Genomic DNA, 15,351 nt, shown 5'->3' on the forward strand with positions numbered 1-15,351 from the left:
ATTAATCAAGGGACCGTGACCTCTTCTGAAGAGTATCTTACACCAGGAGAGCACGCAGCAGACTTCAGATGTGCCCAAGGAAACACCAGCACTCAGACCTCCTCTCTGCCCACTGCAAGCCTAACTGAAACACTAATACCTTAGTCACACATTAACTGCTTGACAAAGAGGCTCTCACACAGATAATCAGAATGTGTTTAGAAGAGATATCTTCTGATCACCTGTTCTCCCAGAAAACACAGAGCGCGCAACGAACCTCCAACAGCAACTGAGGCCTGTCAGCAGCTTTTGGAAAGGTTCAGTCAGCTCTGTGCTTTTTGTCTGTGCTGCTACGGCCCTTCAGAGCACTGACACCATTACCCCTGTCAGTTATTCTGCGGATGTCACCGTTTAAAAAGAAGTTACCAGCTGTGGATCAATGTATATTGGAGTACTTGGCATCAGGCTCTTCGGTTATTGACACAATACCTTGAAGGGCAGCACACCAGCAGCATTAACTCCATAAGGGATGCTCAGGAGAGGACCCAGCGACCATGGCTCTGACAGGACTGGCACATCCCTTCAACCAACCTTCGCTTCAAGCCCTGACCACGCAGGACTTGTGGCAGGCGGGCTGTGAGCCTCAGCACAGCCCCGCAGAGCGAGTGGCCCGAGCCAGCCCTCCCAGGCAGGAGGAGCACGGGGGGAGCGAGGCACGCTCCGGAGAGGGAGCAAAACCCGAAATGAGGAAAATAAAAACCGAGCGCTGCCCGGGCAGCCGGCTCCTCCGCGGCCCGCTCCCTCTGCCTTTCATCCCCCCGCTGCCCAGTACCTCAGGGGCCTCACGGACCGCCCGCACAAAGCCGGGCAGGGCCGCCCCGTGCCCGGCCGCCCTGCGCCTCCCTCCCCCACCCCCCTCAGCCCCCTCAGGCCCCGCGGGCCCGGGCCCGGCCGGCCCAAAGCGCTCGGGACGGGGCCGCTCCGCAATGGGGCTGCGAGCCCCGGGGCTGCGGGACGCCCCGGCGGCAGGGGCAGGCGGCCGGGGGGAGCCCCCTCAGCGCCCGAACGGGGCCGAGGGGCGGCGCGGAGCCCCCCGGAGCCCCCCGGTCCCAGCATCCCCCCCCCCCTCCCCTCCCCCGGCGGTGCCGCCGCTCCCTCACTCACCGCCGCGCTCCCGGCGAGGCTGCCGGCCTCCCCCCCCTCCCCGCATCACTTCCGGGAGGCGAGCAGTCAGCTGGCGGCGCGGCACGACGTAAGGCTGCGTGCCCGACGCCGCACGCACGGTGAGGGCAGGGAGGGCGAGGCGCAGCCCACCGCCGGAGCGCCGCGGGGGTGCAGAGGGGCCGAGCCGCCGCGGGGCGGGTGCGGAGAGGGGTGGCGGAGAGCGGAGGCGTGGAGGTAAAGGGAGGGGGAAAAGGGGGGAAGGAGGCGCGGGGGAGAAGGCGGAGGGGAGGGGGGAAGGGGAGGTTTGGGGTGCTGCCCCCCCCAGCTGCACGCGTTGGTTGCGCCCCGGCCGGCAGGGGGCAGGGGGTGCCCCGCCTGCAGCGCCCCCCGGCGGCCGGGCGGGGGGGGGAGGATGGGAGGGGGCGGCCGCCGCCATTTTGTGGCTGGGGCTGGCCCGGCCCTGGCAGCGCTTGGGGCTGGGTTGGAGGTGTCCCTGCCCAGGGTAGGGAGGAACTGGGGATCTTTAAGGTCCCTTCCAGCCCGAACCGTTCTCTGATTGTGTGGTTTGAGCACTGGCAGCGCCAGGCACAGTCAAGCTCCACAGCACCCCTTAACCCACCGGCTTCCTGCCCTGCCCAGCTCCCTGCAGAGTGCTGGAGTGGCTGCAGTGTCACATCCAAGATAGGCCAGGGTGTCCTCCATCCCTTGCACCACCTGCCCTGAGTGTCCTTTCCCAAAAACATGAGGGCACTCAGACAGGTGTCGCTGTGCACAGCTGTGTTTCAGTGCCCCAGGTGCAGCCCACGAGGCAGAAGGGCCCAAAACCAACCCATATGCCAACCCAGGACAGTCAAATGCAAATACTGTTGATACTTAGTCAGCAAAACTTGAGAATTTGAATGGAATTCATACACTTGATTTCCAAAAAGCAAGTATTTTTTCAAAATATGTCCTGCTATAGTTCTCAAATTACAACTAAAAATCTTTAGTAGTGTATGTGTGGAAGCCTTTGCACAGCGGTGTTTGGAAACTGAAGCACAGCGTTCATAAATGCACCAAGGAATGAAAGGAGAAAGGGGGCAGGGAGGATTGTTCCTCTGCTGGCATTAATATTTATACCTGTTCTCGAGTTTGGGAGCAGTTCCAGTGCTGGGAAATACTTGTATTCATACACTCAGTTGCATTTGGCTTAAAGCCAATGTATGAATAAGGTGCATAAACGTATGCTGGGTTTTCTGTCTATGTTGCTATATTTTTGTATGCATCAATAATATTATATAAGGAAGGCCATCCAAGGATAGCTGAGCCTTTTATTTTCTCTGCTAAATTTGTTGCACTGCATTAAAACCTCTTTCTCTGTTTATGACTAATAAAGAAATAAGCACGAGGAGAAAACATTTTTAAATCTATGAAATTATGAGTGACAGGGTTGCATGACACTAGAGACAAGTTCATATTGCTTTAGGATTTACCTGGAAACTACGTGCCTTTTAACAGAAAATTAATGAGTATTTAAAGCAATTTTTTCTGCTTTAAATCCTCCTCTCCACAGTCTAAATCAGCATTTGTATTTCCTTCCTGAGGCTACTGAAGCACAAGAGGCACCCCCAGAGCGAGAGTATGTCTACAAAATCCAGATAATGCCTCAACAGCCTCAGACTAAGAGAACGAAAACTCTGTGATCTAAGGGAACTAGTTAAGGGTTTCTACTTTCATTTATTCAAATGAAGAGAATGTTATAGAATCCTAATTTTCTGCACTTTCACCTACTTGAAATTACATGGGAAAACCGGTGATAAAACCCAACCCCTTCCGTTTACTATATAATTATATTCTTTTTGCATTTGGTTTCCTTTTTCTGATCAAAAGGCTGCTCCATGTGTAGGAGAAAGCTTAAAAGAGATCCAAGTTCAGTCAAAAATCCCAGGCATGAATAGAATGGTGGAGTTCTCATCGCAGCTGTTCAACAGCATACGTACAAAGACTTAGGCTAGTTAAGAGGTGTTCAGTGTTTCAGATCACTTCAATTTGCTAACAGAAAGATACTAGCATAACAAAATGTAAAAGCATTTGAAAGTCACCTTGTTTCCTGATACCATTGCTGAACAACTTGTTTCAATAACTTTTTCACCAAACCTGCTTAGATTTTTGACCATAGCATGTAGGTGGAAACAATGAGAAATACTTGGAATGAAATTAATCCTTAATGGAAATTTCTTGAAATGTAAAGGTTTTGCATCACTGGTAAAAATGAGAATGTAACATCATCATGGAAGAATACGATCTTTCATTTTAGTTTGTTGTTCACCATGTGAAGTTTAGTTTGTTATTCACCGTGGAATACTTTAGCCGTGATTGAATGGAATAGTTTAGCTGTAATTGAAGCTTCACTGTGATTTGGTTTTGTCTGAATCAAAAAAAATAAAAAAGGAACAAATATTGGATCAAAAATGAAAATCAAACAAAGTTGCCACTTCGCTAACTACAGAATGCATCCACAAGTGGTCAAATGTTTGCAGTGTACCAGCTGCTAAAAGCCACTATGTCTTTGATTTGAGTAGAAGAAGATTAAATTATTTTTGTGGAAAGTGGATTTTGAAATTTAGTATCTCTGGAAGGTAGCGACCTGCACAGCTATCACAGGAGTCTGTGACCCCTTACAACTCACGGTGCCAGCTGTTGTCCCTTAAAAGAAGCGGACTTGCTTTGGCAAACTTGCACAAAACATGAATACAGGTTACTGACCTGCAGTTGCTGTGGATAGCTGTGAAATGAGTGATTATCTGTTGCATTAGCTTAGTTAAGTGGTATAATTTAGCTATGCAATTTAGCTATGCAATTTTTTGCATCTCTTCAAATAAACGTTAGCCAAAGGGTGCATTTGAAAATATGAGGTAGAGATTCTCATATGGGCTGAAGCTGATCATGTTCTATACTATAATGTCACTACATTGTGCTTTTGAGTTATGTTACTTATTTCCATAAGCAGTCAGCCCAGCAGTTTGTCGTGTCTTTAGGAGTCCTTGACAGTAGCAACCTAGCTCTCAAATTGAAATTGTGTTGGTCCTAAATAAAACACTTCACAGCTGAGAAGTTCAAATGTGCTTTTCAAATGCTTCCACACAGGGTTCTTTTCCACCTTCTTCTCCCCTGAGCAAATGTGGTTTCAGCATCAGCATTAAGCGTCTGTGTGTTACTAATGCATGCCCTAGTTAGCTGGGATGTAAAAGAAGAGATAAAATGTTTTAGAATATCCTTTTCTCCATGGGCTATTACTTTCACCCTTTGTTTCCGACAATCCTTTATACACTCACTGCTGGCAGATTTGATGTTTAGAGTAGCTAATAACTGACTTGAAAGGATGAAATAAAATAGACTTACAACTTCAGCAGAGGAGCTGTGCAGGTAGGAGGAAGGTGCTGGACATGCATTCTTAGTCAAGCATCCATCGCTGGGAAGCAGCTCTAATTTAGGTGCTCGTATATGAGTATTTGGTATCTATGCAGCTTGCCCTCTGTCCTATCTTCATTTTGACTCTGCACTGTTGGGGTCACCTTATCATGCCTCTGACAGATTCCTTCCCTTTTTTTTTTTTTTTAATAAACTTTTAATGTGAATTCTATTCAAACCTGCAAATACCAAAAGAAGACAGGTGTTTCACTGATTATTCAGATCATTGAACTTTTGCCTATACCGTCCAAAAAACCAAAGGCATGTGTATTTGTTTCCTGAAAGATGAACTCGCTATTGCATTTTATAGTCTGAAGGACTATTTGTTTTAATTAACACAAAAAAAAATTGCATTTTCGTCATGCAGTAACTCATTAAGTGCTCAAGCCTCCTTTGCAGGTTTGGATACAATGGGATGTTTCATGTGCTTGATCTGCATGCTGATAACAGGGGTTTGCATGTAGATCAAAAGAACGATACAACGCTGCATTGTCAGAGCTCTGCTTCAGCATCCAGCAGATGCTTGCTTGGAAGCCAACGCTTGGCTTATTTCCAAAGGCTTAATTCTAGCAATCAGCTCAAAACCAGGGTGCCACTTTTCCCATTGATATGTTTGTGCATGCAGACCTACCTTTGACCTCTCCCTGTTTGTTTTGTTGCAGTAAACACCTGAGATTTGCTCAGCTAATACAATAGCCCTGTACTTCTTGACAAAAACGCCTGTGGTTAACATCTGTGGGCTGAATTTTGCCATGAAATGAAGGGTGGTAGAAGTTAAACAACGGGTGTGACTACCACAAGATGAATGTTAGTGGGAAAGTGGTGTAACATCCACTTAGCATTCCAGAGATGTGAAATATAATTATGATTTAAATGCCAAGATGAGTAAGTAAGAGGACATGAAAGCTTCCCTTATCTTCCTTTCTGTCCCACTCAGAGTCATTTTGCACACCCACAAAACTAATACAAGTAGCGTCACTTGATGAAATTGCACCTAATACGTGACTTGTACCGTCACTTACGTTTCTGGCCGTGTGGGCTCTGTTTATACCAAGGAAAATGATTTCAGTTTCTTTTATGATGTTCCATGTTGAAAATAATTCTGGTCTCTCAGTGGCATTACTCCATGTTTACACTCTGAGATCAGAGTCTGACCCATGCTTTGAATGTCGTCCGCTTTACTCTCATCCTTGCCCATGATAGTGAGGGGGTGGAGAGCTCCTCACACCTTCATTTCTGTATCTCTGCAGGAATGGTTTATGAGCAGGTCTGTATTGTAGAAATTGTTGACTAAAATCACCTATGGGAGCAGCTGGTTGCTGAGTATACCTGGAAATCTGCTTAATGTGTTCTACGTCATCTATCATATGCAGGAAGGAGAAGCAACCATGCAAAACTGCAGCCGGTATCTCGGTGAGGGGCTGTGCAGCTCTGTATCCATTCCAACACTGAGAAATGAAAGAAAGGAAAAAGTAAATTCAAGGTGGAGGAGCAGAAGCAACCCATGGGGATTAAAAAAAAAAAAAAAAAAGAAAGAAAGAAAGTTTTAGTCAAAATCCAAAAGCAGTAGGTGTGATTACAGCTCCAACCTAAGGGCATGCATGGCCCTGAGCTGTGCCTCAGAAATTGTCTGATGCATAGGTCAGAGTTTAATCCTGGATTCTAAACTTATTTTCCCCTGAAATTATTCCTGTTATTTTTGCTTTATGGATTACATGAGAACCTAAGCTCAAATTCTCCAGTTCAGAACTCCCTTTTAGTAGCTGTCATCAGGGAACAAAGAGCATTAGCAGCAATGCCAGAGGTGACACCCTCGAATGAAAGCAACGGGGTGAGGCCAGGAGTGGCTGGAGGTGAGGCCATGATCTGGGACTCGGCTTGTGCCAGGTCAGCCCTCGTAACTGAGCTGTTCATTCTCTGGAAAATAACGCACTCAGCAGAGGGAAGCGATGATTTTTCAGATACAAGTGCATGCATAGCTTTGAGTATGACTATTTATTTATTTATTTATTTGCCTGAAACAGCTGTAGAGTGGATAAAGCGAAGCATTCATTCCAAAGTGTTTGATGAGTTGGGACTACCTATCTTCTTTATTGCAGATATTTGTTTCCTAAACATTTGCTAGAAATAATTTCTGCTGGATAGGAAGGATCATTTTTGTATGTGGGGAAAATATACGATTGGTTAAATGTTTTAAAATATGAATACAAAAATGTTCTGTCTTAAGAACCAGATAAAAATAGTTTTATGTCTATACTTATTCAGGTCCACAATGGAGTTCATGAAACAAGCCTTTAAAACATGGCAATGCTTAAGACAAAAAGGGCTAGGAGTTAAAAGTTTGGATTTCTTAGCAAAAAAACGGTGAGCCAAATCCAGTCTTCAGGTTAGCATCTGTAACTGAATTTGGTAAGGGAAAGATCGTGTGAATGTGTGAAGCAACAGGAGGGCTGTGCTGCAATATTACCTGAAGGGTGGCTGCAGCCCCTTGAGCTCTATGGCCTGATTCAAAACCCTCTTGTGCTTTCCACGGTAACAGGAGTTCCCACAGGCTGCAGGGAGATAAAATACCAAGTTGTGAAAGTTTTGCAGATTTCCTGTACCACTAAGGCAGAGAGTGCTTCCTCCAGAGGACAGCTCAGGCTGAATTACCCTGCTCCAAGCTTCAGAGGAGCTATTTCCAGTGCGCAGGTCTGATTGCAGGGTAGCGTTAGCCACAGTAACCAGAGCTCCAGGTTGGCAATGGATCCTGAGACCTTCAGGTGTCCTCTCCTTGACTCTTGTTCCTCATTGCACCCATACGGTTACTCACTTCACAGTCCTGCTGCATTTTCCTTTTGGACAGAAAGGTACCTTTGACAATTCCTAAAGCAGAAGTCATGGTTTCAGCAAATCTAACCTATGTGGAGTAGAATCTGACTCCGGGGAAGAAGCGGTCTTGCTACTCCAGCAGTGTATTTGTCTCTCTCTGGTCTGCGATGAAGTCGTGGCACTGGTTCCATGACAAAGTACTTATTTACATAGAATGAGAATAGGATTTCACTTTTGATTTCTGATAAAGATTCCCAGCACACCTGGAGGCTGATTCAGGGGGCTCAGCAGGCAGTCAGCTCTCTGAAAATCAAGACAATCAGGACTTTCCTAAATCTGCAGGTAGTCTGCCTCTGTTGCAGTGCTTAGATAACATTGCTTTCATCACCTTTTCATCACATCAAACTTCGTCTGAATCGTTACTACATACTGTAATGGTATCACGAACAAGCTTCTCGGCACCTGACACCGATACTGGTTTCCAGCAATATTGTAAGTGGTTTTATCACGTACTGTATTCACAGGTCTCAAGGCACTTTGCAAAGACAGGGTCAGCATTGTTACACTAGAAAAGGGGACACTAGGTAAGAGTTTCGGTGACTTGCCCAATGTCTGTTGCAAAATAGCAGGGAAACAAAATCTGGCCATTCTGGAACCAGGACTCTGATTCAGCAAAGCATTACAGCAGGTGCTTAACTTTGAGCAGGAGCTCAAGCTGTTTGAATGGAGACAGATTTAAGTATTAGTTTAAATGCTTTAATGGACTGAGTCTTCAGCTTTCATCAGCTCATTATTGCTTACAGCTATTTCAGTTCTTCTCATAAGACACAGCAGACCTTTAGATGGTGGAAATATTTTTACACTAATTCAATTGTGTGAAAAACTAGTTTTGGTGGCCTTTTTAACAGCCCAAGTGTTCATGTATACATTTGGACTTTTGTGTTATTTTCTTTGTTTGGTTGGTTTTTAGATGACACCAGTTACTCGACAAGAAGTTCTTGGCCTTTACCGCAAGATATTCCGGATAGCCAAAAAATGGCAATCAGCATCAGGACAGGTAGAAGAAACTCTTAAAGAGAAAGAGTACATTAAGAAAGAAGCCAAAACATTGTTCCGAAAAAACAAAGATGTAAGTTGGTGTTCTTATAGATTTGAATTTCTGAATGATTCTTTTTTTGTGCTTTGTACATGTATTCTCTTAGTGACTGGATGCTGAGGTATGAATTTAAGAATGATTTCCCCAAATTTCCTTCACCAGAAATGCTGGTATAAACACATTATAAGGCATATTTGAGTTATAGTTTATTATTAAATTTCACCCCTGAAATAAGAAAACTCAAACCATTTCAGGTCTTTAACTCCTACAGAAGGCTAAAAGGTCTGGAGCTTTCATTAAAGAGCTCCAAGAAAAATAAGTTAATTCCAAAGATACTGCCCATGTAATTGAAGCACCTTTTGATCTTTTAGAAAGCTAGCAAAGTGTATCATTACCCATGCAAAGGCAAGCTGTGCTCAGTAGCATCTTATACTTGTTTTTCTCATTTCAAAGCAGCAATTATTGGCACTTTTCATAAAAGTCTCATTTATTTTTTCTTAAGGACAACATTTCAAAATTCTTTCAAGAGGGTCAAAACAGACTACATGGTAGTCAGATGTCCTTGTTGTAATCCAAGGTCATAATATTCTTTTATATCCCATTTCAGTGTGGGACTAAATTCCACTGATGCAAAAATAAAAATAATTTAAGTCCTAATTAACACCATATTTCTGACTTCAAAGGGATTTTCTCAATGGAACGATAACAGAATGTAGCCCAAAGAGTCTCTTTTTCTCCTCTAGCTACCTTGCAGTGTGATGAATGAGTGAGTATGTTTCTTCATGGATGTAATGGTAGTTTATATGTGTATTGCTTCTACGGATAAAATACCATGTTTGGGTAAAACCCTCCTTTCATACCATACTGTCATTTCTGACAACCTCTAGGCCTTTAATGCCTGGAACTATTGAGTCATGGCAAAGGCTAATGTTAAATTTTATGGATGTGCAAAATAAAATCATTGTATCCTTGGGATTGCCCAAAAGCAAGTCATATGGCTGTGCCACATTATTTATACTTGTTTCCAACTGCTAGTTGTTGTACAAAAATATATATTTTTTTAACTCTAAATCTTAGGTAACAGATCCAAAGTTGATTAAGCAGTGCATAGAAGAATGTGAGGCAAGAATAGAAATTGGACTTCATTATAACATCCCCTACCCAAGACCTGTGAGTATAAATCTATTCACAGACTTCATCAGTATCCACTTAGCTCTCACCTGACAATAAAATCGTAAGTTCATACTAGTGTCAGCACACTGCATTTTTAGATAAGCTTGTATTTAAACACTGTGCTAAATCAGAACCAAATAAGCTAACTACATTGAAACATTCTCAATTTCTTTTCTCACTTTAAGTTCTCACTTTGATTCCTACCTAGGGAGTCAAAACCTAAATGTAGTTGTCTGAGTTAAGCTCCCAGGGACTGTGACTATTAGGCAGCCTTGACTGACCAATGACTCGTAGGAAAAAAAGGTAACAGAATCAAATCCATTTGATCATCTTTCTACATAATTAAAAGAGAATAAAACAGATTCAAAATATTTCTTTACATCTGCAATAGATGTAATAACTTTCATAGCCTATACTACTCGTAATATATAAAATAATGTATACTACTGTTCTCCCTGACATAAATCGGGTCTTATAAAAACACCTTCCTATCTTGCTGATTCTTTTCACCTGTTCCTAGAGAAAAACCTGCCTTAGATTAGTGAAACTGCTGGAAGTTGTAACAGTATCTTCTATTGCACCATGCAATATAGGTTCCTCATTGTCCAGTCATTTCGGTCTGTATTACCTTATGCTGTATCCCACAGAGACTTCCTTCCTACTCCTGTTAATTAGTTTCCATTTTCACATCTATAGTTTCATTATCAAGCTGGTCATGGTACAAATTAATCTATGTCTTCATCAGATGCTTGCATAGAATAGGCATTTTTAGCATCTCTTTCATACGTGGCTCACTCTTTTGCTCCAGTATACAGAACAACAATGCACACCTGGCAAGCTGTGCTCCTAGAAACGGGCATCAAAACATAAGCTCTGCAGCAGCTCCTAAATCTTAAAGGATCAGTCCTATATCATCACTCTCACATAAACTGGATGATCATTGTTTTTCAGATTCTAGAAATGTCTGTTGCTGGTTTAGTCAGTAATTTTACTACTATTTGCACCTAAACAGCTGTCTTAAAGGGTGATAGTTTCAGCAACAATAGCACCTGACTGCTAACACCTACATTTTTTTCAATTGCTTATGGGGGGATATAGCTGCAAGACTCCTACTCCCAGTCTTAAAAAGTATAAAGACTTTGTCAATCAAAAGAAAATCCTGTCACCTATCGAGCCTTCTGCTTGTAGAATCAATGACATTGAGTGTGCATTTGAATATAGTATATATAATTCTGACAACAAGAAGGCAGTCTTTCAATATATACAGCTTGGGGTTATTTTGTGGCTTGCTAGCTGGGTATGAGTAAAGCTTTAAGAATTGTGCTCAGAAATGTGTAGGGTTTTCTGGGTCTTGCTGTGCTGGAGTAGTGCCAGCAGTCATATTTCAACATCTCAAACTGCAGAACAGAGTTACTAAAGCTTAAAATATATAGGATTTTAATAAAAACAATGTTTAAGGCCTCAAAGTCATGCTATTAATCACTCTTCAGAGAGTTCTCTGCCTAGAAATCTAAAAACCTGGTTTAAGACAGTACAGTTACCCTCTCCAAAGTGTGAGAAAAGTATTTAAAGCTCAAAGAAATCTAACGTGTATATATGCTATTTTGCTTTGATTTTATTTTTTTGTCGGTGGTGGTGGTTTTGGTGGTTTTTTTTTGGTAGTTTCTCCATTTGTGCCTAACTGATGGGATTTTCTTTTCCAGATTCATCTGCCTCCTATGGGTCTTGCCCATAAACAAGGCCGTACATTTCGACAGCAGGAAAAGTTGAGGAAGATTTCTAAGCCAATATACCTGAAATCCCATGATGAAATTTCGTAACCCATCACTGAACTGTGATGTGTTTGGACTGTAATTCAGGTGATTTTTGTGCACAACTGTGAACAAAGCTGTTTTGGTCACTTGCTCCCACATTTTCTGAGGCCAGAAAGATAACTGATGTAATGCATATGATGGATAAGGTTGGTCTAATACTATTCAACCATTGATTCATCAATAAAAGTAGCACTTCCCAAGGAGTGAGGTGTGATACGAAGATTACTTTGGCATCAGGACAAATTACAGCAGTTTTTCAAAATTTGTTAATCTGTAGCAGGGTTCTTTGGAGGTTTGAGGATTATATATGCTCAATTTTGAGTTAAGGCAGTGCCTTGTGTCAGCAAAAAGCAAGAAAGTCCGGGAGAATAAGGCGGGTCACAGTGCCTCAAGAGCTCATGAATTTAAGTGGGAACGTGGTGACTGCCACATGCAGCTGCACTCCTTCCTCTCCTGTCCCTGCTGTGCCTGTTGTCCCTAGAGAAATGTGCTGGTTTCATAGTGCCCTTATGGTGAAGTATATTTTCTAAGGGAACAGGAGCAAAGAGACAGCAGAAATGCCACCGTTTGTTTTTTCCTTTTTGCACACTGCACAGGAATGGTGTGGAGCCTCTATGTCAGCTTCACCTTCCTTTGGAGAGGGCATGGAGATGAAATGCAAAGCTTGGAATCCCATTACACAACTAAGAGCAAAACATTCCAGTGTTGGATTCCTCATGTTCTCATGTATGAACTGACTGAAAACTTTCCCTTCAGGGTATCACTGCAGAAGCAAACTTAAGGTAATTAATCTTCCCTGTGCGTTTTTACATGCTTAGTCTTTCAACAAAATCAGCACCCTGGCTTTCTCAGCAATTATGTTCGCATTAGGTTTTTTACTGATGACATACAGAACAGAATGACAGTTCTTCCCCCAAGAATGTACTTACAAGAGTGGGAAAAAAAAAAAAAACAACAGGCAGATGAGAAAGTACAAGGAAACAATGAGAAGAGCTAGTCAGCATGACAGGTACTGGCTAGTCCAATTTCTGACTACCTTTTATGGCTCCAGTCCACAAAGCTATCTATTCCCATATAATTATTTCCTTGGAATGCCTTATGTGGGAAGTACTTTGCACTGAACATGTTAAATGCCATTGTTTTGCCTGTCAGTGGGAGCTTTGCAAATTTACTGATGCCAAGAAAACACAAAACTCCTTTAACGTAGGAAGAGGAGGGTTAAGTCAGAGACAGTAAAAATAACATTATGTGCCGCATAGTCCTTCACTGAAAGAAGCTCTTTCTTTTCCTGTCCTTAGTTCTGATACACTAATGTGGAGATATGTCAGCTAAACCAAAGCAAACCTTGTAGAGACAAGGGTTTTGAAAGGAAGCTTAGGCTTATTCTTTGTCATGAAACTATGACTTTAATCTTTTTAATTTTTAAAATTTATGTGGCTAATGAAGATACTGATGCTGTGATTCATCAGACATAGAGTCATGTAAATAGGCAGTCTAAATTTACTGTCTGTTTTATAGGCACAACTCTTTCTTGAGTGAGCATCCATCCTTAAAATTATGGACATTTTACGTGAAATTGAAATAATAGTATGAATTTAAGTTTATTTCTGAAGGGAAATATAAATATTCAGTTTTTTAAAAGGCTCAAGTAGACTACAGAAACTTAGATGAGTATCCAACTTGTTCAACTGAAAATCCAGTTAAAGTTGAACTTCTGTAATAGCATCACATTATTTGAGATGCTTTTAAATGCTAAACAGCCTATTAATTTTCCAAAGTAAGTGTTTGAGAAATGATTAACTGCTGACTGATCCTCATCACTTTCTAGCACCAGGAGGCAAAGACTGAAATTCCTTAAAACCTCAGGCTGTTCAGCTAAAGGAAGGACTACATCAACTCTATTGTCGAGGTTGGAGAGCAAAGCCATTCTTTCACAGCTCAAGTTAAACATTGTATGAGGCAAGAGAACCAGTCTCAAACAAGAGTCCTTTGTTTTTGAGGTCAAAGGTTGGCAGATGTCTCAACTGGTACTCCTTTAAATTCCAAAGACCACGTAACTTCTGTCAATAAGTATTCCTACACATTAATTTTAATTGCAAAAAGATGCTGCACTGAAATGCCTCTGAGTTCTTAAGAGTTTATCACGCACTGGATTCAGTCAGTCAGTGTACACTCTGTCCTGTACTTCCTTAACTCCTCTTACTCTCCTTCCAGTAAATACTGTCTCTTTCCAATTTATCATGCTAGTCAGGAGATGTTTTAGAATAATAACCTGTCAGATTAATTGGATATTCCTTAGAAATAAAACCTGAGTCAGCTTCCTGAACTCTCCTGCAAGCTAACTAGTAGACAATGCATGGGTGATTTGTTGACAGGACATGTGGCCTTGAATATCCAAATATCATCTCTTCCCTGGAAATCTTCTCCCTAATTTCATCATTAGAAAGGTTACAACAAATGCAGCCAAGCATTTATAAACCCAAGCTTAACACTATGATCATTTAAGATCATTATGCAATGATCATTTAAGCAGATATCAGACTTGGGACCTGAATATGCCCACTCAATATTTTCTAGGGGTGAAGAAATTCTGATTAAGTTGCCACAGTGACCCAATCTATGCCAAGGGAAGTATCACAAAACAGAGTTTAAGAAGGAATCGGTCATCTGATACATCTTCCTAGTAATGCAAGTTTGTTCCTGTAATCCCATTTAGATCTGGAGAAAATAAGGCAACCTCACTCTTTTGGGGCCCTACTATAAGTCTGTCAGAACTGACATCAGTAATATCCAGCTTTTATCCACAAACAGAACAGTCACTTATTCGATCACACCTATGAATTCAATGTCAAGCATACTAAGTACAGGAGAGACCTGCACCTTTCCCTATTTTCTCTAATTGAATTCTAGCTTACAGGAATCTCTCAGTAGGAGAATTTGAGGCCTTTACATTGTCTTTTTGCCTTCTCATTGTATATTTTTCTCTTTTAGCAGCCCAGTGTTTTTAACAGTGTTAAAATCAGATGTGACCCTTTCTATTTCGGAAACAGCTTTTGTACAGATAAGGTGTAAGAAAAGTTTGCATTTCCTGAGAAAATGTACTAACCTAACCTGTCTTACAGCATCCCCAGCTGAAAGTCTATCTGCTGTTTTTAAGGAACGAATCTCTCTTGTTCTGTAATGCCTGTATACTGCATTTTTTTCCATCGGCTTTGAGTTATTAGTAAGGCTGAGAATCTATGATTTGTAATAATTACAGGTTGGGTTTGTGTGTGTGTGTGTGTGGTTTGTTTAATAAGAGTTTCTAATTGAGAAAGGGAAATCGTAAGTCTGTAGAGTCAAGAATTCTATTACTACTGCTACAAGGAATTTCATATGTCCTTTTTTTTCCTTTTTATAATGAGATTAAAGTTGGTCCAACTAAGAGTTGGGTTGCCTTTTTTTTTTTTTTTGAATGCATCTCAGCCAAGAAAGGTTGTGAGGTCTAATGTCTGGACCGTGAGTGTATCGTTCTTCAGGAAGGCACAGACAGTGCTCAATAAAAAGTTGGGAAGTTCATTTTCAATAATCAAAAGAATCACAGAAAAATCTCTCTAACAGAGTAAATTCCACTGCTTTCTCTCTAATAGTAAGGGCAGCCCAGGAAATCACATACCTCTTCAAGACTTCAGTGTTTATCAGCTAAAGCAATTCAGCTGTACCTGATCCCTGGCAACGGGGGACATAGCAAATGACAGATAAATGAACCCTCTCTTAAGGACTTCTCTATTATTTAGATATTTTGGTCACATCTACAAAACCTTGAATTACATCTTTAAATATGTTCTAAGAGATGCCTTAATCTCAAATCTAAACATTAACACA

General features: G+C 41.9%; 2 protein-coding genes across 10 annotated transcripts in view; one reads left to right on the forward strand and one right to left on the reverse strand.

Annotated features, from left to right (window-relative positions):
• Positions 1 to 1,285, reverse strand: part of DCUN1D3 (defective in cullin neddylation 1 domain containing 3) — a 25,638-nt gene extending 24,353 nt beyond the window's left edge. For 5 of the 8 annotated variants that reach the window (XM_038186992.2, XM_038186984.2, XM_072023861.1 and 2 more), the window contains exon 1: positions 1,144 to 1,285. The gene's annotated coding sequence lies outside the window, so the exon portion shown is untranslated. Of the gene's footprint in view, positions 1 to 468; positions 803 to 1,143 lie in introns of those variants that run through there. The other 3 variants (XM_021271649.4, XM_072023863.1, XM_027469479.3) reach the window with 1 other exon arrangement.
• LYRM1 (LYR motif containing 1) lies at positions 1,121 to 14,913 on the forward strand. 2 transcript variants are annotated; one of them, XM_038186995.2, is made up of 4 exons: positions 1,121 to 1,262; positions 8,375 to 8,533; positions 9,578 to 9,670; positions 11,377 to 14,913. In XM_038186995.2, exons 2-4 carry the CDS (start codon positions 8,375 to 8,377, stop codon positions 11,491 to 11,493), a joined length of 369 nt encoding a protein of 122 aa, XP_038042923.1. In that variant the 5' UTR covers positions 1,121 to 1,262; the 3' UTR covers positions 11,494 to 14,913. The 2 variants fall into 2 exon arrangements, with proteins under 2 accessions (XP_038042923.1, XP_038042921.1); XM_038186993.2 differs by having other exon boundaries at positions 1,242 to 1,377.
• The last annotated feature ends 438 nt before the right edge of the window (positions 14,914 to 15,351 follow it).

The sequence above is a fragment of the Anas platyrhynchos genome, chromosome 15 (assembly GCF_047663525.1).
Source record: "Anas platyrhynchos isolate ZD024472 breed Pekin duck chromosome 15, IASCAAS_PekinDuck_T2T, whole genome shotgun sequence".
NCBI lineage: Eukaryota > Metazoa > Chordata > Aves > Anseriformes > Anatidae > Anas > Anas platyrhynchos.

Excerpts from the sequence above, each read along its gene's own strand:
- LYRM1 (XM_038186995.2), top strand. The coding sequence starts at position 8,375 with ATGACACCAGTTACTCGACAAGAAGTTCTTGGCCTTTACCGCAAGATA. Across the intron at positions 8,534-9,577 it reads TGTTCCGAAAAAACAAAGAT|GTAACAGATCCAAAGTTGAT; the intron begins GTAAGTTGGTGT and ends TCTAAATCTTAG. Across the intron at positions 9,671-11,376 it reads ACATCCCCTACCCAAGACCT|ATTCATCTGCCTCCTATGGG; the intron begins GTGAGTATAAAT and ends TTTCTTTTCCAG.